Source organism: Nicotiana sylvestris, chromosome 8 (assembly GCF_000393655.2).
Source record: "Nicotiana sylvestris chromosome 8, ASM39365v2, whole genome shotgun sequence".
In the NCBI taxonomy this organism is placed as follows: Eukaryota; Viridiplantae; Streptophyta; class Magnoliopsida; order Solanales; family Solanaceae; genus Nicotiana; species Nicotiana sylvestris.
In genome coordinates, this window is record NC_091064.1 from 216,581,095 (window position 1) to 216,603,421 (window position 22,327).

The 22,327-nt window shown below is 41.8% G+C and overlaps 1 protein-coding gene across 1 annotated transcript; it reads right to left on the bottom strand.

Moving 5' to 3' along the window:
• Nucleotides 1-6,265: 6,265 nt before the first annotated feature.
• LOC104215235 (MADS-box protein AGL24-like) lies at nt 6,266-7,204 on the bottom strand. Its single transcript, XM_009764990.1, has 2 exons — nt 6,677-7,204; nt 6,266-6,442 (listed from the first exon to the last, which is right to left on the bottom strand). The coding sequence occupies exons 1-2, from the start codon at nt 7,202-7,204 to the stop codon at nt 6,266-6,268; spliced, it is 705 nt and encodes a 234-aa protein (XP_009763292.1).
• Between the last annotated feature and the right edge of the window lie 15,123 nt (nt 7,205-22,327).

Here is a 22,327-nt window from a genome sequence, read left to right on the forward strand (position 1 = left end):
CCAGCAACAGAAGTGCACCAGCTATCTTCACATTAGCAAAACTCATCTGAAACATGTCCGAAACTCACCCGAGCCCCTCGGGCTCCAAACCAAACATGCACACAAGTGTAATAATATCATACGAACTTGCTTGCGCAATCAAATCAAAATAACATCTAATTCTAAAAATCAATCCTCAAAAAGAATGAAATTTCAAAGTAAAACTCAAGAATGTTAGAATCACATTTATGCGCCCGAATCATGTCAAATCAATTCTGAATTAGACCAAATTTTATGGACGAGTTTCAAATAGCGATACAGACCTATTCCAAATTTCAACATCAAAATCTGAACCTGTTAGCTAAGAAGTCAACATACAGTCAAACTTAGTAAATTTTTAAACTTTCGTGGCTCATGCATTTGCATTGTTTGTTGGGGTTTCCATAGAAGCCAATAGTTGAGGTGGCCATTTGAATCCAGCTGTCACTTTGGGATTAGCTGTTGGTGGAAACATCACCATCATGACTGGATTCTTCTACTGGATTGCCCAATTGCTTGGCTCCACAGTTGCTTGCCTCCTCCTCAAATACGTTACTAATGGATTGGTATGTACTACTATCATTTTTAACTTATATTTGATGTCTTTTAAGATTTTTCACAACTTTAATTAAAAAATAGCTTTACCTAAGATCAACCTAAGCAATAGGATAACCATCAATACAACCCCTTAACTTAAAAAGAGCTGGCAAATGTATAATATATGTATAGTTCATGTATAATATTTGTATAATCATGTATAATCAGTGTATATTCTACGTATATCGGTTAAAAAATAAATAATGAATCTGACCGATTATTTGTGAGCGGGTTGTGAACTAACTGGTGCGGAAGTCGTAGTCTGACTCCTCTGCTGAATTGGACCTCCCAAAAGGTGGGTACAATACCTCTTCACATGACCAAACTCTCCACACTCGAAGTAACCCCGCTCTGACAATGGCGGCAGGTACTGAAGCGGACCTCGGGAACCAGAATAACTACTAGAGGAACCTGGCATAGATGAACCCTGAACTGATGAAGCACGAGATGAACTCTGAGTTGGGAGGGAACTAAGAGATGACTAACCTGTACGGGCACTATATGAGCCATGGTAGATGATGCGTCATGATGAACTAGACGAGCCATCTGAGCGGGCCTATACGGGCGAACCCTACTGTGGTACTGCCCTCCAGAAGAAACATCGTTGAAACCACCCAAACAACGAGGCCTCTTGGCCTCCCTCTCCTCACGCTCCTAAATGCAGACTTGCTCTAGCCTCCTAGCAATATCAATCACCTCGTCGAACCTAGCACCTGAGGTAATCTCCTGAGTCGTAACAAAGTGCAGTCCATAGTTGAGGCTATCAATGAACCTCCTAATCCTCTCCCTCTTTGTAGGAACCAACTAAATCGCGTGACGAGCCAACTATGAAAATCTCATCTCATGCTGGGTCACGAACATACCCTCCTGGCATAGCTACTCAAACTGCCTACGCAACTCCTCCCTATAGGTCAGTGGGACAAACTTCTCCAAGAAGAGAACATAAAACTCGTGCCATGTAAGTGGTGAAGCACCGACTGGCCTGCTCAACCCATAAGCCTCCTACCATCTGAAGGCCGCCCCCGACAGCTGAAAAGTAGTAAATGAGACTCCACTAGTCTCTAGAATACCCGTCGTGCAAAGAATCTGCTGGCACTTATCCATGTATATCTGAGCAACTTTCGACTCAGCCCCACTGAAGGATGGAGGCTTGAGCCTCCCAAATCGCTCTAGCCTCTTCTGCTCCTCGTCACTCATCGGTGGACCCACCTATGCCTGAGCAGCTACAACAGTCTGGGCTGGTAGTACCCATATCATCTGAAGTCCCTGAACCACCTGCTCTGGAGTATGGGCAGTGGGAGTCTGAGCTCCTCCCCCGGCCTAAGAAGTGGCTAGTGCAGTCTGAATGGAAACCACATGAGCAAGGCTAGTGCATATAGTTAATATCTAGGCCAAAGCCTCCTGAAGGCCTGGAATCACAAAAGGCACAACTGGTGCCTGAGCTGGTCCCACCGGCTCAACCATATCTAGGATCTGCTCCTAAGCTAGAGCAACTGGTGGGTCTACTGGGATTTAGTTGATGTACGAGCTGCACCTTGACCTCTACTGCAGCCCCGGCCTCTCTTGGCCCTAGCTGGTGGTACTGGTGGCCGTCTGCCTGATCTGGTAGTACGTGTCCTCATCATCTGTGATAGAATAAAATAACAGAAGTTTAGTTTCTAGAATCAACAAATTCGCACGAGAAGAATACAAGAAATTGGAATTTTCCTAAGGGTTTGGTATCCTCTTGAAGATAAGTACATACACCTCTATACCGATCTACAAGACTCTACTGAATCTGCTCATGACTCGTGAGACCTATGTAACCTAGGATTTAATACCAATTAGTCTCAACTCAAAATTGCACATGTCATAATGGCGCCTATTGCAATACTAGTCAAGTCAACAATCACAATAACCACGCATCTTTAAATTGAAGACATAACGAAATAAACTTAATAGTGAAAATCTCATAAATAACTGATAAGAAAATAATGCGAATCAATACAAAATCCCCCAAAAACTGGGTGTCACTGAGTACATGAGCATCTAAATGACAATACAGTCTAACTGCTGAAAACAAATTTCTAGAAGGATAGAATAGTGCAAATAAACTGAAAAGAATGAGACTCGAGGTTTGCGGATTCCAAAGCAGCTACCTTAATAGTCTCCAAGCAGATAAAAACTCCACAGCTAGCAACTGCCGTGTCCAGAAGTACCTGGATCTGCACACGAAGTGCAAAGTATAGTATGAGTATACCCGACCCAATGCACTCAATAAGTAACAGGACTACCCTTTAGCTGAAAGCAGTGACGAGCTCAGAAAGGTACAATCCAAATCCAGATTATAACAGTACAGATATGACAGGAAAAATGATAGTAATATCTCAGAGAAAACTCATAACCAGTTGGTACATAGTATAAGAATGTAGACATACTTTCAAGTTAACGGTTTAAGCTCAACATGGATAAAATATGCAAGTATGACTGATATGAGGAGTGCTGCATCTCTATATCTACATGTCAATGTGCATGTCACATGTAATGCATCACAATAATGGCCTCACGTACTCCCACTTTCAAAGTACTCAATCTGACTGTCTCAACATTCACTTATCACACTCAGTCACTCGGCACTATATGGTACCTACGCTTATTGCTGGTATGTCAAACTCCAGAGGGGCGGATCCTGCCCAAGCGCTAATAAACCTTTTGCGACGCACAACACGATCCTATCATGAATCAATAATACTTGTTACGGCATGCAGCTCGATCCCATTATGAATCAATAATACTTGCTGCAGCATGCAACCCGTTCCCATCATGAATCAATAATACCTATTGCGGCGTGCAGCCCGATCCCATCATGAATCAATAATACTTGCTACGACTGCAGCCAGATCCCATCAATATCACTCACAATCAGGCCCTCGACCTCACTTAGTCATCAATCTCTCCAGTCTCCCGGACTCACAACACTCATGCCAGTTAGCCCAAAGTAATGATATATGATGTAACAATAAATAATAATAGAGACTGAGATATGATATGCAAATGATGAATGCGATCGAGTGCATAACTGTAATTTAAGCAAATAACTCAACAACAAAAAAATGACCTATATGGGTCCCCAACAGTACCAGCATATAGCTTAGACATGGTCTCTAACATGAATAATCAATCAGTTTCTCTAACACATGGAGTAACCATGAATAATAGCAAGGTTAGATGACTACACAGTACCACAGAATCAATCGAATCACAATTACTACGGTGCACGCCCACACGCCCTTCACCTAGCATATGCGTCACCTCAACACCAACCTAAATCTAAGTTAAAATTCCTTACCTCCAATGTAATAGTGAAATTGCTCTTTAAAAGGCTCCTCCTCTCAAAGTCCAAGACTTAAAATATGAAAGAATTGGTAAAATTCCGAAATAAACAGTTAAAATAGCTTGTCTTGGGGGTAACCTATGAGAACGCGGCCCAAGTCTCACATTCACAAAGCACAAATCGACCTCTCCCACAACTCCTTCATCTCAATCCTGGAAGTACCTTCGCGATTGTGAAGTCCAAACAAGCCTCCGTCTTCAGCTACACTACGCAAACATGAAGGACAAACCTCTAGTTGACTCCACACTATCGCAAATGCAACCCCCTGCATGCGAAAATGATGCTCCTGCCCCTAGCTCTCCGCGAACTCCAAAATTACTCTACGAGATGAGGCACCTCCCCTGATCATGAAGCTCATTAGAGACATTTGAAATCAGTTATGTAAAACTCAACCGAAATGGTCAGAAACCACTTCGAAATAGACCCGAGCACCACGGGACCTCATCCAATTATTTCAACATGTCCTAATACCTTATCCACTTTTTTCAAGGCTCAGAACATCATAAACAACAATTAAACCAAGAATCCAAGATCAATCCTTATCTTAACTATCAAACATTCAAACTTAGTTGAACTCGTCTGAATCACACTTAGACATTATCACAACCAACCTTTGCACACAGGTTCCAATAAACAAAAAGAACCTATACAAGGTTTTAAAACTATAATAGGAACACCGAAGTCAACTTCCAGTCAGACCTATGAACTCTCTAATATTTCAAATTGTCAAATTTCGGTAAATATGCCAAAGTATAGAATCACAATATGAACCTATCAAAACCATCAAATCCTGATTCCGAGGTCGTTAACGTTAAATTCAAACCTTGGTCAACTCTTCCAACTTAAAGCTTTCAAATTGAGAGTCACTCTTTCAAATCAATCTCTAATCTCTCGAACATCGAAACCAATCATACACACAAGTCATAATGCATCATATGAAGCTAGTCAAACTCTCAAACCGTCGAATGGGGTGCTAAAACTCAAAACGACTAGTCCGATCATTACAGTACTAGTTTGTAGCCCTCTTTGGCTCGCAAAATATTTTTTTATTCGTTATTGCTGCACTTTGAGTCTTAAAAACTTATAAAATTTTACGAGGCTTTAAATGGATGACTGGACTATGAAACTCAATTAGATATGAATTTAAAAAACTAAAAGATACTAAATCTAATAAACTAAGCATTACTAATTATAATCTTTATCTAATTCCAATAGAGACTTACTGGTATTGACAAATCCAGATCCGCGCCAGAAAGATCCACTAAAGGAGATAAAGCGCTCCTTACTAACAAATTCTCTATTTTAAGGCTCAAATTCTAGACCTTTAATTAAGTTTGAAGAGATTTGGGCTAACTCACCATATCTCTTGGTTGTAATAGTGTTAAGTCTTAAGATTCAAATGACAATAGGAGATTCAAAGTATATTTTTTGAGTGGATAATATTGATCTCGTCCAACTTTGAAAAAATTTAGGTGAAAAATATAATTGACTAAAATGTTGTTATGATCTCATTAGTACAAGCGTTATTAACCTGATGAGATATGGATAAACTAATGAATTTTGCCTTATGAAATCAATACTCTAGCCGCCAAGTTAATTAGGTAAATATTTGACAAGTCACCCTATAAGATAAAGCCGCCCAACCAAAATTTCTCCTAATATACAAAGCGTGTGAAGTGCTAAGAAAGAAAAAGAGTTATCATTATATGAAGTGAAGCAAATCATTTCTTAGATTCTGTTGAATTGTATTGACTTTTTTTTCGATTTAAAGCAAACAATAACCTTATAAAACTGAACAACTATTTCTCTATTCATTTCACATATAACTTAATTTACATGTAAATCAGTATCATTCTTTTAAATTTTAACATTGAACATGGAGTACCTTTTGTGTCAAATAAAATAAGTTTCTAAAAGTGAAGGAAAAGAGAAAATGACTAGAAATAACGATTCAACATAGTCAAAAGTTTTACACAAATAACTTGGTTAACTGAACAACATTAGTTTAGTTTTCCAACAAAATAGAATAACCTTCATATATAATTGAAATAAAAAGGACAATAACATGAGAACAATAATAACTATGCTTCAATCCCAAACAAATTGAGATCGATAATAATAATATATGACTCAATCCCAAACAAATTGAGATCGGTTATATGAATGCTTACTTCTAAAATAACATGAAATGGATAGAAAATGCAACAATTAAGACAACGACTATCAAAAAAGCAACATGAAAAAACAATGATTGAACAACATAACTATTACATTATCTCAATTGAGATCCTCAGGATTTCCATCATCTCCAGCATTGTTGTCATTGCCTTCCTCTGGTGCAGGCTCTGTGCAAAACTCATCTGTACCAAACTCATTTTGGTTAGCAGCCATATTCTCAACAAACCACGGATCATTAATCAAATCATCCATTAAACTTGTTGCTGGGGCGACATCCTGCAAATCAATAGTTTGATTAGCAAAATTTTCGCTCACGAGCTTAAAATCAGAGGTAAGCAACCCTCACTTCCAACTAAGAGGTTGTGAGTTCGAGTCTTCCCAAGAGCAAGGTGGGAAGTTCTTGGAGGGAAGGACGTCGGGGGTCTATTTGGAAACAGCCTTTCTATCCCAGGGTAGGGGTAAGGTTTGCGTACACACTACCCTCCCGGACCCCACTAAGTGGGATTATACTGGATTGTTGTTGTTGTTGAGCTTGAAATCAGAGGGACGATATGGAGATTCAGATGGTTGAATGACTTGTTTCTTTCTTTCATTAAGTTTAGCCATCTTAGCAGAAGACAACTTTAATAGACCTTTAAGTTGTCTAGCATCAAGTTCATTAATATTTTTTTCCTCCACAAGTTGATTGAAGAGGATATCCATTTCCTTCCCTTCATTCATTTTCTCAACTTTGCTAATTTTTTCTTCTTGCTCATTAACTTTTTCTAAAAGATATGTTTCATGTTTATCTAACCTCTTATGCCTCTCAGCCTCAGAAAAACTTAAATACCTCATTAATATTTCCTTAGCATGACCTATAGATGGATAAGCAATGGGTTGGATTTCCCCTTCACTAAAAATAATTATAGCAACTTCTACATCACAAAAAATAGAAAACTCTTCTGCTTTCTTAAACAAACTTGTTGCTCTTTTTATTAGGATGAAGTTTCTCACACTTTCACTACAGATTCTAGTATGCCTAAGCTTCTTTCTAGCCATATTTGACACCCAAACCTAAAACAACCCTTACTTTTGGAGTAAAATATATGATTGAGTACCAACTTATGAAGGTGTGTGGCTTTTATAGATGGCTAACAAGAATTGTTAATGTAGTCAAATTAGGAAATTTCATGTTGATTGAGCTAATTTGAAAATTAAAAGTAAACTATTAAATGTGATATGATTTTAAAGAATTTGCTTTACTTTAATTTTGTAAAATTTTAAATAAACTGATTAAAAGTAATCTGATTTTAAGGAAATTGCTTTACTTTAAATTGGTAAAATCTAAAATGAGCTGATTAAAAGTAACTGATTTTAAAGAAATTGTTTACTTTCTTAAAAATTTGTAAATCACTGAAATTCACATTGAAATTTGAAAAATCATACTCCTTGTATATGTTATTGGAGTTATAGGAAGATCATATGATTAACTTGTGAAACATGTGCATTTGGTAGAAAATGTATTCCATGGAAAGTAAGTCCTATGAAAAATGTTACTTATATCCTTAGAAAATATATTTGGAACATGTTTCAGAATTTGTCTTTTTTTAAAAAGTTCTCGATATATAGTAATCGCACAAGATGTAGGAAAAGCTATGAGAATTGCATATTAATCATAGTATTTTTTAATTAAGGTTAACGACATAGCGTTTAGAGATGCCATTATCGCCTATTTGATTAAAAATATTTTCCCCATTTCACAATTTAAGTTGACCGAATACCAAAAAATAATATGGTTCGCATGAAAAATATTTTCCATTATGCCAAACGCATATACCTCTAGTATATTATGAGTAATATCTAGCTGGTGCACCAAATTTGCCGATACTTTCAAGTGATATTTCAAATATTATGGTGGCGAGAACAGAAAACAATTAAATTTATTTTGTTTTCTTTTCTCGAATCAATTTATTAATTATTTTCTTAATTAAGCATTTAAAGTAATCATCTAAGGCTAATATGATCAATTTGGTAATCACATTACCATTTTAGACTCCTAAAGCAATATCTAGGCAAATAGGGTAATATTTTCATTTTTTACCATTCATAATCATATAACTATGACTTTTCTATATCTGATAGAGGAACTTACAGATCATTTTGGTTGTCAGTCTAGAAGACTATGAGTAATCAGGTTGAGCTTAGCCCAACTCTCCTTCCTTAAAAGATGGTCAACAAGTGGACTGTTCAGATCCTTGAAGACATGTTGAGTATTTGTACCTTTGACTTTGAGGTTATTGGGATAAATAATCGTTTCTAGAAGAATTTGCATATAGTAATAACTACTTTCTCCGTTTTAATTTATGTGACATAGTTTGAATTAGCACGGAGTTAAAGAAAAAATATTTAAAATTCATAATTTTAAATATGTCATAGCATTTGTGTGACTGTAAAAATTTTGAAACTTAAAGATGATATAACATTTGTATAGTTATAATAACTTCTCACTAAAGGTAAAACTAGAAGCGTAAATATCATTATTTTTAAATTTAAAAGTGTGTCATTCTTTTTGGAACAAACTAAAATATCCGATGAGTCAATTTTCAATGTGATGCATTCATGAAATGGGACGAAGATATGCCCAAACATTAGTCTAGTCCTATTAAAGATGGGCGCGAATCAAGCAACTCTTATAGATAGATGTAATGACCCGGCCGGTTATTTTGAGAGTTGTAGCCTCGTACCCCCAATTACTGCTCATTTTGTGACATACAGTTGTTATGTGACTTGTCGGGGGTAGTTGTTTCAGATCCGGAGAGATTTCGGAATGAATTGAGACACTTAGTCTCAAGGTTGAAACCTTAAGTTCAAATGGCTGACCAGATGTTGACTTATGAGTGAACGACTCCGGAATGGAGTTTCGATAGTTTTGTTAGCTCAGTTGGATGATTTTGGACTTAGGAGTGTGTCCGGATTGTGATTTGGAGGTCCGTAGTAAAATTAGGCTTGAAATAGCGAAAGTTTGAAAATTGAAAGTTTGACCGAGAGTGGACTTTGTGGCTACCTGGCTCGGATTGGGGTTTCGGGAGTTGGAGTAGGTCCTTAGTATCATTTATGACCTGTATGCAAAATTTGGGGTCAATCAGACGTGATTTGATTGGTTTCGGTATCGAATGTAGAAATTGAAAGTTCAAAGTTCATTAGGCTTGAATCTATGCGCAATCCGTGATTTTAGCATTGTTTGATGTGATTTGAGGGCTCGACTAAGTTCGTATGATATTTTGGGGCTTGATGGTATGTTTGGTTGAGGTCACGGGGGCCTCAGGTGAGTTTCGGATGGTTAATGGATCGATTTTGGACTTAGTGTTATGGCTGAAGATTTTCTTGTGTCTGTATCTTCTTTCCTTATATGCGATCGTGTGGACAGGTCCACGATCGCATAGGCTTGTTTGGGGCAGTGGTGATTTTTCCCTATGGGTTCGCAGCGTGGGCATTTCCGCATTTGCGAAGAGGTGAGGAGGCAACTGGTTCTCATGCATTTGCTCTTCACGGTCGCGTAAATGCTTCGCGTTCGCGTGAGGATTTATGTGATCGTGATCGCGTGGATATTTCTGCGATCGCGATTAAGGATCACTAGGCAGAACTTGAATATTTCAAAAATGAGGGTTTGAGTTCATAACACAAAATTAATTTTGGGAGCTCTGTGAGAGGCGATTCTTGGAGAGATTTTCATACGGATGATTGGGGTAAGTGATTCTTACCTAGTTTTTGTTAATTTCCATGTTTATGCCTTTGATTTCATCATTAAATTAGTGATTTGGGGTGGAAAATGGGGGGGAGGGGGGATGGAGGAAAGTCCTTAGGCCAAATTTTGAGGTTTTGATCTAGAATTTTGTATCGAAATTGTGTAATTATGGTATGGTTGGACTCGTGATTGAATGGGTGTTCAAATTTTGTGACTTTTACCCGATTCTGAGACGTGGACCGTGGGCCAACCTTTGAGTCGACTTTTTTACTTTTAATTAAGAGCTTAGTATTTTCTTATAGAATTGATTCCTTTAGCTCGTGTTGATTGTATTGAACTGTTTGTGACTAGATTCAAGGCATTTGGAAGCCGTTTCACGAGGCAAGGGCGTGTTGGAGTAGAGATTTGCGTGGTTTGAGGTAAGTAACACTTCTAAACTTGGCCCTGAGGGTACGAAATCCCGGATTATATATTGTATGATTGGTGTTGAGGTGATGCACATGCTAAGTGATGGGCGTGTGGGCGTGCACCATAAGAACTAGGACTTGGTCTATTCCATGGAACTGTATAGCTGATTTATCTTGTTGTTGCCCATGTTTTCTTCATGTGATAAAGTAATTGAGCTGCCAATCAGGCTATATGCTGGTACTGTTGGGACCCATAGTGGTCGTTCTTTGTTGTTACTTATTGATTAAATTGAAATTTCAAACTCAGTCATATTTATTCATTGCATATCATATCTCCGTCTCTGTTGCAATTTATTGATACATCATATCATCAATTTGGGCTAGTTTCATGACATTGTGAGCCCGAAAGACTAGAGAGATTGATGACTGAGTGAGGCCGAGGGATTGATTGTGAGTGATATTTATGGGATGGGGTTGCACGCTGCAGCTTATTTTATTGATTTATGCCTGGATCTGGATTATTAGAGCGCTTGGACTGAAGGAGCCCCTCTAGAGTCTGTATATACGCCCAGTGAGCGTAGTTGATTTATATTTGTATGCGGCGAAATCAGAAGGTCTAACTTCTTGCTATCGAGTCACTTCAGAAGAACACCTCGAGACCCCGAGGACGTGAAGCTATGACTGAGTTCCCTCCCTCCGAGCTCGTCGAGGTCCAACTTAAAGAGAACGTAGATCGAGGCTAGAGTAAAATGAGGAGTTCCCAAGGCACACGGCTAAGTATGAGAAAACCGGCCTACCCAGAGCCTGTATCAAGGCATCGCGTCTAGCCATCCCATCTCCATGCTTTTACAATTAGTGTATTTTGTACTATGGCAGGATTCCCCTCCTATATAAAGGGGGTCCTCACCACTTTGTAGGGTGCTGCTGTTGCTCCATCTATTCTACATAAGATCAATAACAACTCTCTTTCTCTCTCTTTTCTCTCTAACTTACTCGCTCGAGACTACCTCTTTCATTTATTGCTTTCATACTTGTTCTTCATTTATTGCTTGATATTGGCCATAAAGAGCCTCCTTTAATTATATCCTAATTGTTAGCCCTTTCTTGATTATCCCCGATAGCTCGAGTCCGAGCCTAGGCATCGACCCGAGGCCTCTCATCGGTCAGTCCGAGGCCCGGACAGCAAGCCCCTCGATTTGATCATAACCCTGTTTTAGTTCGTATTTCGTCGTTAAGCTTCACATATCTAGCAGCTCTAACAACTAGCATAAAAATAGATCACATATTTTTAGAGTCCCATCAATAAATTTAATTGTCATTACCATTTTTACGATAAATAGTTTGGCGCCCACCATGTGGCTAAAAATAATACTCCCTCCGTTTCATATTAAATGAGGTACTTTCCTTTTTAGTCTGTTCCAAAACAAATAACACATTTCTAAATTTGGAAATAATTCAACTTTAAACTCTTTCATTTGACCCATTTACCCTTAATGAGAAGCTTTTATAGCCACACAAATGTCATGGCCCCACAAACTTTTTACCCCTTAAGTTTTTAAGATCACAAGTTTCAAAAGTCTTCTTCTTTTTTCTTAAACTCCGTGCCGAATCAAACTGTCTCATTTAATATGAAACGGAGGGAGTAGTGATTATTTTCTTGCTGGTTTCATCACACAACACAAGTTATCTTTCACACTTCTTCTTTTCCAAGATCTTCGATTTCAGGTCGGAATGTCTAGCTCAGTGAACAAAGTCGAGAACAACAACCTTGAAGACCACGGAGAAAACGATGTGGCTATTCCAATTATTGGCACACCACCACAGAACCCCGACAACACACCCGGACTGATTCTAACAGACGCGAGTTCGCAAGACGCACAGCAGGTCGACGAAACCTCACGCACCGACATGAGCATACAATATGGCAACCAACAGGAAGCCCAAAGAACCCCATCTCGGGAAGAAAGGGAAGCTAGCCTTCATGTTATTTTCGAAATGTTACAGGCACAACAGCTGACTATCGATCAGCTACAAAGCCACCCAAAGACTCCCAGCACGTTAGCACTGAGGACAGCTCTCCCAACCGAATACGTACTTGAGAGATCGAGTAATAACGGATCGATAGCCGACCCTGCCATCGTAAAAATGCTCGAGGGTCTCACTTAAAGGATCGAATTGGGTGAGAAAAATGATAGCAGCCAACGACAAGAAGGTCGAGACCTACAACTCCAAGTTCGACCAGATCCCGGGCGCACCCCCGATCCTCAAGGGTGTGGATTCGAAGAAGTTCATACAAAGGTCGTTCCCCGAAGAAGCGGCCCCAAAACCCATTCCAAAGAAGTTCAGAATGCCGAAACTCCCTAAGTACAACGGGACCACAGAACCCAATGAACACGTTACTGCCTACACCTATGCGGCAAAGGGCAACGATAGAAAGAATGACGAGATCGAGTCCGTATTGCTGAAGAAGTTTGGGGAAATGATCTCGAAGGGGGCCATGATGTGGCATCATAACCTAGCTCCCAACCCCATAGATTCATTTGCCATACTGGCAGATTCCTTCATAAAGGCACACGCTGGTGCCATCGAAGTAGCAACAAGAAAGTCCGACGTATTCAAGATTAAGCAAAGGGAGAATGAAATGCTGCGAGAATTCGTATCTCGTTTCCAGACGAACTACCCCCAGTCTCAGACGACTGGGCGGTGCAGGACTTCACTCAAGGCCTGAATGAACGAAGCTCGGTGGGTTCAACACAGTTGAAACAGAACTTGATCGAGTATCCAGCTATGACCTGGCTGGACACCCACAATCGGTACCAGTCGCAAATCAGGGTCGAGGATGACCAGCTGGGAGCCCCCTCTAGCTCAGTATACCCGAGCAGGCTCTTGGCAAAGAAATCGAAACCAAATAAAGAAAGCTACCAACCGTACACCGAAGATAGGAGGAATGCCCCGAGACGCAACCTACCTCGCAACGGTCAGAAAATGGATCGAGGACAATATCCTCGATGACTCATCAACAGATCTAGGTTCGACGGAGACACGAGGCCAACGGGGGCACCTCACCTACCAGAATATAACTTCAACATCACCGTATCGGACATCGTGTTTACGATCAGCAAAACTAGGGACACCAAATGGCCTAGGCCTGTCTAATCGGATCCTTCCCGGAGGAATCACAACTTGGTATGTGAACTTCATAATACGCACATCCATAGGACCAAAGATTGCCACTAACTCCGCAAGGAAATAGCCAAGCTACTCAATAAAAGTCACTGCCGAGGATTTTTGAGCAATCAAGCTCAAGTTCAGTTCCGAGAAAGAAAGGCGGCCAAGAAGAACGAATCAAATGGGGGTGACATATTACCATGATATTGGAGGAGCGCAGACACTCTCTAGGAACTTGTGAAGAGGAGGACAAAAATATCCATCACCAGAGAAAAATGGACCCGGGGATACGTACCCGAAGATGCCCTCACATTCGGCAAGGAAGGCTCTGAAACCTCGCCCCAACCTTATAACAACGCACTAGTAAGCTTCTTCCTCATCCGTTCATTTCAAATAAAACATGTGCTCGTGAATTTAGGTGGCTCGACCAACATCATCAGGTCGAGGGTGATAGGGCAGCTCAGACTACCAGGCCAAATCATGCCCGCCTCTGAAATCCTTGGCGGATTCAATATGGCAATCGAAACAACGAGATGAGAGACCATTCTCTCATTCAGCATGGCCAGCGCAGACCGAAATGCCAAGTTCCATGTCGACAAAGGAGACACGAGGTATAAATGCCTTATTTGGACGGTTGCGGATGCATCACATGAAGGGGGTACCGTCCCCTCTTCGCCAAATGATGAAATCCCCTGCAAAGGATGGAATTAAAACCGTAAATGGGGAGCAACACGCGGCAAGGGAAGTGTTCGCGTTACGTAACGAAGCGCTAGAACCAATATCTCCACTCTCGAAAGAGTCAAAGGGTAATCAAACTATGTCTTCGTCTAAGCGAAGCCCAATTAAACACAGTGAAAGACCGTACAGAGTCCTTGCTCCAAATAATAGGGACATATCAGGTCTCGGAACATCACTTGCACGCCCCGTAATAAGGTAAGACCACCTCCCTATTTCGTTATTTTACACTAACCCATATGCAGATGCCCGGTTAGGGCGGTCGAAAGTGTTAACTCAACCTAAAGATCCCAAGGCCTTAATGGCATCCGTTGCATTCTTTTCCTCCGGTCGGGCTTTTGTCCCGACGAAGGTTTCGCCGGCAAGGTTCTTAACATGGCAATGCACTACCTAAAGAGGATCCAACAAGCTTGCATGGCTTCTTTTGCAATCAACCTCAAAAACTGGAGGTCACCCCTTTGAGAGTCCATTCGCTCGGAAGAGCCAGGAAACGACGAACAAAGTTCTAATAGAAAAGAATGTACCTGGCCAAACGGTCAAATGAACCGTATCTACATAACTCGGGCTCGCTGCAACAAAACAGCATGTACCCATTCCAAACAATCAAAGAACATCTTTCGCCAAAGAATCTCGTACTCCAAAGAAAGTTTAGCATTTTCACTACGAGGATCCCTCCACCGAGGACGTTCCAAAATACTTGGAGACTAGCGCCAACAACTCGGTGCCTGCATGGCCTCAGGGTTGGGACTCCAAAATCGTAAGCCCTCAACGAGGCAGCATGGAAATTACGAAACATATCTAAAAGGGGAAATTGTCCCGAACACTTGGAGACTGGTATCACAAACTCGAAAAACACATGACCCCAGGATCGGAATCTCCAAAAAACGTAATCCCTTAATGAGGCAACTCCGAGCTCGCGAGTAACGGCCCCTGAGCCTAAACAAACTCAATGACTCGAAGACTGTCGCCAACCGCCATTCACTTAAAAACCCGAGGCCATAAGACCCCGAGCAGGTAGACTCGGTCTAGCGAGACCTATTTAATATGGTAATGACAAAACTGTAAGACCTTAATATGCATGACAAAACTGTAAGACCTCAATAGGCATGACAAAACTGTAAAACCTCAACAGGCATGAAAAAACTGTCAGACCTCAATAGGCATGAAAAAACTGTAAGACCTCAACAGGTATGAAAAAACTGTAAGACCTCATCAGGCATGAAAATTTTGTGAGACCTTACTATAGGCATAAAACTCGATCCCAAATTTTAGGCTATATGTCGCATTTGTAAGACTCTCGAAAGGGCATACCCTCGATGTAGATGCCTAAACTACCATACTCGGGATCAAAAATAGCTCCAGCAAAACACAAATCACTATGGTCAATACAGCCAAATTAGCGTGACTCGAGAACGCCTGACCGTCATTATAAAATCACAGGCCATTACTTTGTATCTACTTCAAAAAGAACCACTTAAACAAGCTACCCTCGACAGGCAAACGAGCTTCGACCATGTCAGCTCCAAATCACAAGGCTTCGACCTACTCAGCCTATGAGCTAAACCTTCCAATGTGCTCGAACATCACTGCAAATGACTTGAAATCAAGGTTCTTCCTGAACCAACGACGGGTCAGGCAAAATTATTTCTAAAAGTCCTTAACGAGAGGAAAACAAAGCCTACATATGCCTAAGGGAAAAAGCGTAAGAGCCATTGTCGCCAGCCTAATAAGCCTCAAGGCCGCACATACTAAACGGTCGCAACGACCTAAAGCGTAAGAGCCACTGTCGCCAGCTTAAAAATTTGAAAGCTTGAGGGTCAAAGTGAGCTCGAGTCATAACCCGATTCGGAGATCGGATCCAAAATAGTTAACTATACATGCCTAAGGGCATAATGTAAGAGCCATCGTCGCCAGCTTCACGAGCCTTAGGGCCACATACATAAAAGGTCGCTTCGACCCAAGGCATAAGAGTCGTTGTCGCCAGCCTACGAAAATACAAAACTTGAGGGTTAAGTGAGCTCGAGTCGCAGCCCGACTCAGAGACTGAACCCAAAATAGTTAAAATACAAATACCCAAGGGCAAGGTGTAAGAGCCATTGTCGCCCGCCCATGCAGACACAAAAGCTTGAGGGTCGAGTGGGATCGAGTCGAATCCCGACTCGAAGACTAAACCCAAAACAACCGAACAAGCATAAAAGCTCTAACGCCAGCTTACACTAAAGGTCGTATCGACCGAACGCGTAAGAGCCTTGAGCATAACTGATGAGCCCCGGAGCTATACTACGAATCTAAAGATCATCACCGACTCCGAAACCAGTCCAACTTGTCAAAAGCGAAGCAGAAAGGAATACATGAGAAATAAAGCTTCAGGTTCTCTTCTATTTACATACATAAAAAAGTGCATCCTCCGTCTACAGATGCGCTTTGGAAATACCACAAACAAGATGGTAGAGTCTACGCCCCTCCTTTGAGGTCTACGGCCTACCAGCCTCATCTTCACTCTCCTCGATGTCGGATAGGAATGACCAAGCATCGCGCTTGTCCGCCCTCGCTCACGCCAGCTCTTACGGGAGAACAAAACCCCTGGCACCAATCTCCTCGAGAACCCTTCTTGGGGATCTGCAACGAGCATATTCTTTGATCCTCTCTTCACAATAGAGGGCCCTCTTCAATTCGGCTTGGGCATTGGTAGCATCCTTCAAATGAATCGCCATCTCCTGGTCAGCCTTAGTCCGGCTCAAAGCTGCTTCAGCTCGAGCATCAACGATCTCAGCCCTGACCTTCGAAAGTTCGGACTCGAGCTTCATGATCATTTCTGCTTGAACTAAAGCGTTATCACAAACTAAGCGGAATTGGGCCTCGAATGCATGAACTCTAGTCAAGGCACCCTTCTCCTCTAAAGCCTGAACCTCCACCTAAGCTCTTAGCTCGCCATAGTAATTCCTGACTCTATCGGCTTCACTCTTAAGGCGTGCCAGAGCCTCTATCTTTTTCTGCACCTGGGATAGGCAAAAAGATTAACCCAAAAGGTTAAAAAGTGAAACACATACCACGAGAAATTACCTGCTCCATCAAATAGCTCTCGTAATTTGAGCTCCGGTACGCCTCATATCGCTAGTGTGTCAACCCAACTTCCTTCTCCTCACAAAGGAGACTAAGTAACCAACCCTCATCCAGATATTTTTGGAGCCTAACTCCATGACGGAGCAGCTCAAATATAAGCTTGTCAAAGGCCTGCAGGAGAAAAGCTCGATAAGAAAGGAGAGACGTGAGATTCGGAAAGCCTGTGCCAAAACTCACCGCAAAGTGAAGTCGGCAGACTTCCTCGAAGACCGAGCACACCTCTATTGATCTAGCCCTCTTGGCCCTGGAAGAACCAACCTCGGTCAAAGCATGATCGCTCAGGGGAACTTTCTCTATAAGGCCGGAAACTATGGGTACAACAGGCACGGGCGAAGTCCCTTCCTCAAAGACTCGGACCCGTTTTGCCCTGCTGAAAGCTCCATCGCACTACAAATGCATATCCTATTTATCATTTTTGTCCCTCTGCTTGGAAGCTGGCAACTCCTCCCCCTCTCCGGAGGAATGCAGCCTGGCCCTTGGAGACCTTCTGATACCTACGATAGAAAGATTAATGCATGAAAAGGGGAAACTGTCTTCCCAAATGTACGAAGGATAAAGCAACATATGCACATACCATGGTGTTTTTCTTCCCATCTGCTCCAGGACACAGTTCGCCACCTATGCTTGTCACAAGTCGAATGGGTCACCAGCTTCCGTACCCAACTGGGCAGATCGGGAACTTCGCCTAGCGCCTATGAAATTGCTGCAAAAAAGAAGGAAACACGATTACTAAACTATCTTTTACCATGAGCAAATCTGAGAAAGCACGAGATGCTCCAGTCATGCATGTAATTCCATTTCTCGGGGAATGGCATAAGTTCCATAGGGATAACGCCAGTCGTCCGAACCTGGACGAATTGACTAATCCACTCTCGATCTCCATCTTCCTTACCATCAGTAATAAGGGCGTGGACGAATGGCACCGCAAGGTTAGCAGACCTCGATGATAAAAGGGACGGTACAGCCTGACAAGGTGACTGCGCGTTAATTCAAGCCCTGCTTTCTCCGCAAAGAACCTCATCATCAACACTATTTGCCAAAACGACGGATGTATCTGCGCCAAAGTAACCTGGTACTTTAAACAGAAATCGAGCACGACCCTATCAAGGGGGCCTAGCACGAAAGGGTACAAGTAAATGTTCAAGAATCCATCGATGAGGTCCGTGATACCCTCATCCGTGGGGAGCGCCTGCAAAGCTGCCCCTTTCCCCATCCACAGTCTCTCCTCACTATCTCCAGATGCTCTTCTCTTATCGAAGACATAGTCTTCAAAGTAAACTCTCGTGGATCCTGAGCACTGGGAGTGGAACTCTCCCCTCTCTGCCGGACAGACCCTGAAGTAGAAGTCATGGCTATGGTAGAACTCTCCCCTCTCTACCGGACAGACCCTGAAGTAGCAGTCATGGCTATGGTGGAACTTGCAAACTGAAGCGGGAACCTACACAAACACTTTTGCGCTTAAGATAATGAAGGACTCGATGCCAAAATGGAAGGATAGATATCTAAAATAATGGGATCTTCCAAGAAGCAGGAGTAACCCCATATAGATGTGGGGAAATAGCAACGATTCGCCTACCTAGGTTAGGCCCTGGGAGGCCGACGGCTTCGATACGAGTTCTGAGGTGGTACCCGACCTTGAAGTTTCCTCTCAAGGAGAAAAACAAGCACTTAGAGCTCTGTCTATAGGGGCTCGACCTCAGGAAGTCGCCTAAATATGAGTAACCCCTCCTCAGAGACCTGCCTACAATGCCTTAAAAGGTTGTTTACATCAAGTTCAAAGTAAATCCCCAAGTACCCGAAGCTGACCTTCACTCAGAGGCCACTCTTAAAGTTCAAGGTTCGGTGCTCTATCTCTACGAGGATCGAGGGTCCCGATGACCCGGGTTTATCAGACCGCTTCAAGCTTAATCCAGGAAACAATGATGAGCTTGGAAAGGATCCATTTCTATCAACCAGAAATCGAAAAGAATGCTCGCACCTGGGTTGGATATTGACGATCGTCAACAAAGACATACATTCAAAATCCTCGCAATTGCACAAGAATATGACAATATCAAAGCAAAAGTAAAGAAGATGTCTTTTTATTTCATAAATATAGGCTAACAATGGCCCCCGAGGGATCCTTACATACAATTACAAAAGCCCGCAAGGGGTCCTTACGCAGAAACAAAAAGCAAAGGGATGCACACATATGGAAAAAGCCTAGAGCCTAGTCTACTCTCGGAGGTCCACCTCCTGCAACAACGCCTTCGGGACCGCATCCTCCGAAGCCTTATTCCGGCCCTCCACACTGATATCCCCAAAGGATACATCGAGAAGTAGAGAGGGATGAAAAAATGCCATAGCCCGCCAAAGGTCGAGGACCCTCACTGGCCAAGAGAACTTAGGAGAGAAACAAACCTGGTGAACATAGGCCTCGCTTGCACGACTACTTTGAATCCACTTCTTGGAACATTGAGCAGTGCAAGCTGCCAGCCCGGGGAAAAGTACCACGTCGAGCCGGGGTATGAGGGTGAGCAGTGGTGTATAATCCGAGCCCCCTTATGAGCAACAGTATATAGTCCGAAGAACTTTCTAAAGCAAGGAAAGTCGACCCCCATATATCATCATCTCGAGCCAATAAGGACAGAGAAAGCAGACGTAATAATAGCAACAGCAGCGACATAATGGTATAATCAGGCTCGACAAAGTGGAGCTCAGGCAAAAGGCCACGACACGACCTATCAGAATGCTACCAAACAACCTTAAGGTCCTGAACTCCAAACATGGTGATCAATAAAAGAGGCAGATGGCAAGGAGAAAGGGATGAATGAGCAAATGAAGACACTTGGATAGAAAAATAATGCCAGAATGCTCCCATTTATAGGAGATAATGACACGGTCATCGAGGCCTTTGGAAGACTGACCGGCGAACGCAATTACTGTGTTCTTGAAAATTTGAATTGATGGCGGTACTGCCACTTTGAAGAACAGGATCCACAGTGCATTGAATAGCGTTAAAAAGACAAGTCCAAGGTATGTCCTGCTTATCATGAAAATTCATGTCGTAGATTGCATTATCGGTATGACGTTGTCACAGTAAGCCCGAGGAGTCGGGTATCATAATCATTTCCCATTGCTTCATTCTGAAAAATGCGGAGACTATCTGTATGTGGCGAAATCAGAAGGTCTAAATTCTTGCTATCGAGTCACTTTAGAAGAATATCTCAAGACCCCGAGGACGCGAAGATGTGACTGATTTCACTCCCTCGGAGCTCATCGAGATTTGACTTAAAGAGGACGTAGATCGAGGCTAGAGTAAAATGGGGAGTTCCGTAGGCACACGGCTAAGTCTAACAAAGTTGTCCTACCCAGAGCCTGTATCAAGGCGTCGCGTCTAGCCGTCCCATCTCCATGTTTTACAATTAATGTATTTTGTATGGTGGATTCATCTCCTATATAAAGGGGGTCCTCACCACTTTGTAGGGAGATGCTGTTGCTCCAACTATTCTACACAAGATCAATAACAACTCTCTCTCTCTCTCTCTCTCTCTCTCTCTCTCTCTCTCTCTCTCCCCCTCTCTCTCTCTCTCTCTCTCTAACTTACTCGCTCGAGACTACCTCTTTCATTTATTGCTTTCATACTTGTTCTTCATTTATTTCTTGATATTGTCCATAAAGAGTCTCCTTTAATTATATCTTAATTGTTAGCCCTTTCCTAATTATCCCCGATAGATTGAGTCTGAGCCCATGCATCGACCTCGAGGCCTCTCATCGGTCAGTCCGAGGCCCGGACAGCAAGCCCCTCGGTTTGATCATAACCTTGTTATAGTTCATATTTCGTCGTTAAGCTTCACATATCTATCAACTGCTTAACAACTAGCATAAAAATAGATCACGTATTTTATAGTCCCATTAACAAATTTAATTGTTATTACCATTTTTACGGTAAACAATATTGAGGGATGGATCTTCCTTGCGCATGGATCTTGCCTGAATCATTTAAATTCGGGGATGGATCTTCCTCTGGGTTGCATTGGCCTTATACAGTACGAGTGACTGACTGACTTTCAGTTGATGTACATATATCTGGGATGGATCTTTCCTGGACTGGATTGTCCATATACAATACTGAATGATTGAGTATTCTGAGAGTGTGAGTACATGTGGCTTTCAATGTGGTGTATCACATATAGCATGTGCATTAGAATGTAGATGTAGAGAGGTTATATTCCTCATATCATTCAGAATTAATCTCTATTACTTGTACCGAGTTTAACAGTTGAACTTGAAAGCATGCCCATATTTTTGTACTGTTATTTCTATATTGAATTGTACCTGCTAGGTCGTAACTACTTTCAATCCAAAGGTTAGACTTGTTACTTATTGAGTTGGTTGTACTCGCGCTACACCCTGCACCTGGTGTGTAGATCCAGGTGCTTCCGGTCATGGCGATTGCTGAGTTACGGAGTCCGGACCTTCGGAGATCATCGAAGTAGTTGGTTGGCATTCACAAACCTTGACTCTCCTCCCTTATCTTTCATTTTATGTTTCAGTTTTGTTTTCTAGACGGTGTACCATACTATATCTTTATATAGATGCTCATGTGCTCGTTGACGCCCCTACTTTGGGAGGATTTTGTATTGAGTTATTATTTCCTATTCTATTTTAAAAGGTTTTCCTTAAATTGAATTGTTTCCATGTCTTTCAAAGCTTAAAGTGTTGGAAATGTCTGCGTAGTCGGTTTACCTAGTACTCTGATAGGTGTCATCACAATGAGTTAGTTTTGGGTCGTGACAATAGATGGGAAAGGAAGGAAGTATAGAACGTATCACTAAAATACCCCCTAGAGGATGGGTAAGGCTAAGCAAAGCGAGAAGTATTTCCCATGAAAATGATTTTTCCCATACAAAGTTTATGAATAATAGATTGTCTAATAATGAGCAAGGAATATTTGTCTTTCTTCTAAAGAGGATAGATTTAACACATGAATGCCAACTAAGTATTGTAAGTAAATTTCTCCCA

Coding starts and splice junctions, on each gene's coding strand:
- LOC104215235 (XM_009764990.1), bottom strand. CDS start 7,204: ATGGCTAGAAAGAAGCTTAGGCATACTAGAATCTGTAGTGAAAGTGTG. Junction 6,443..6,676: donor TCAACAACAACAACAATCCA/GTATAATCCCAC, acceptor ATTGATTTGCAG/GATGTCGCCCCAGCAACAAG.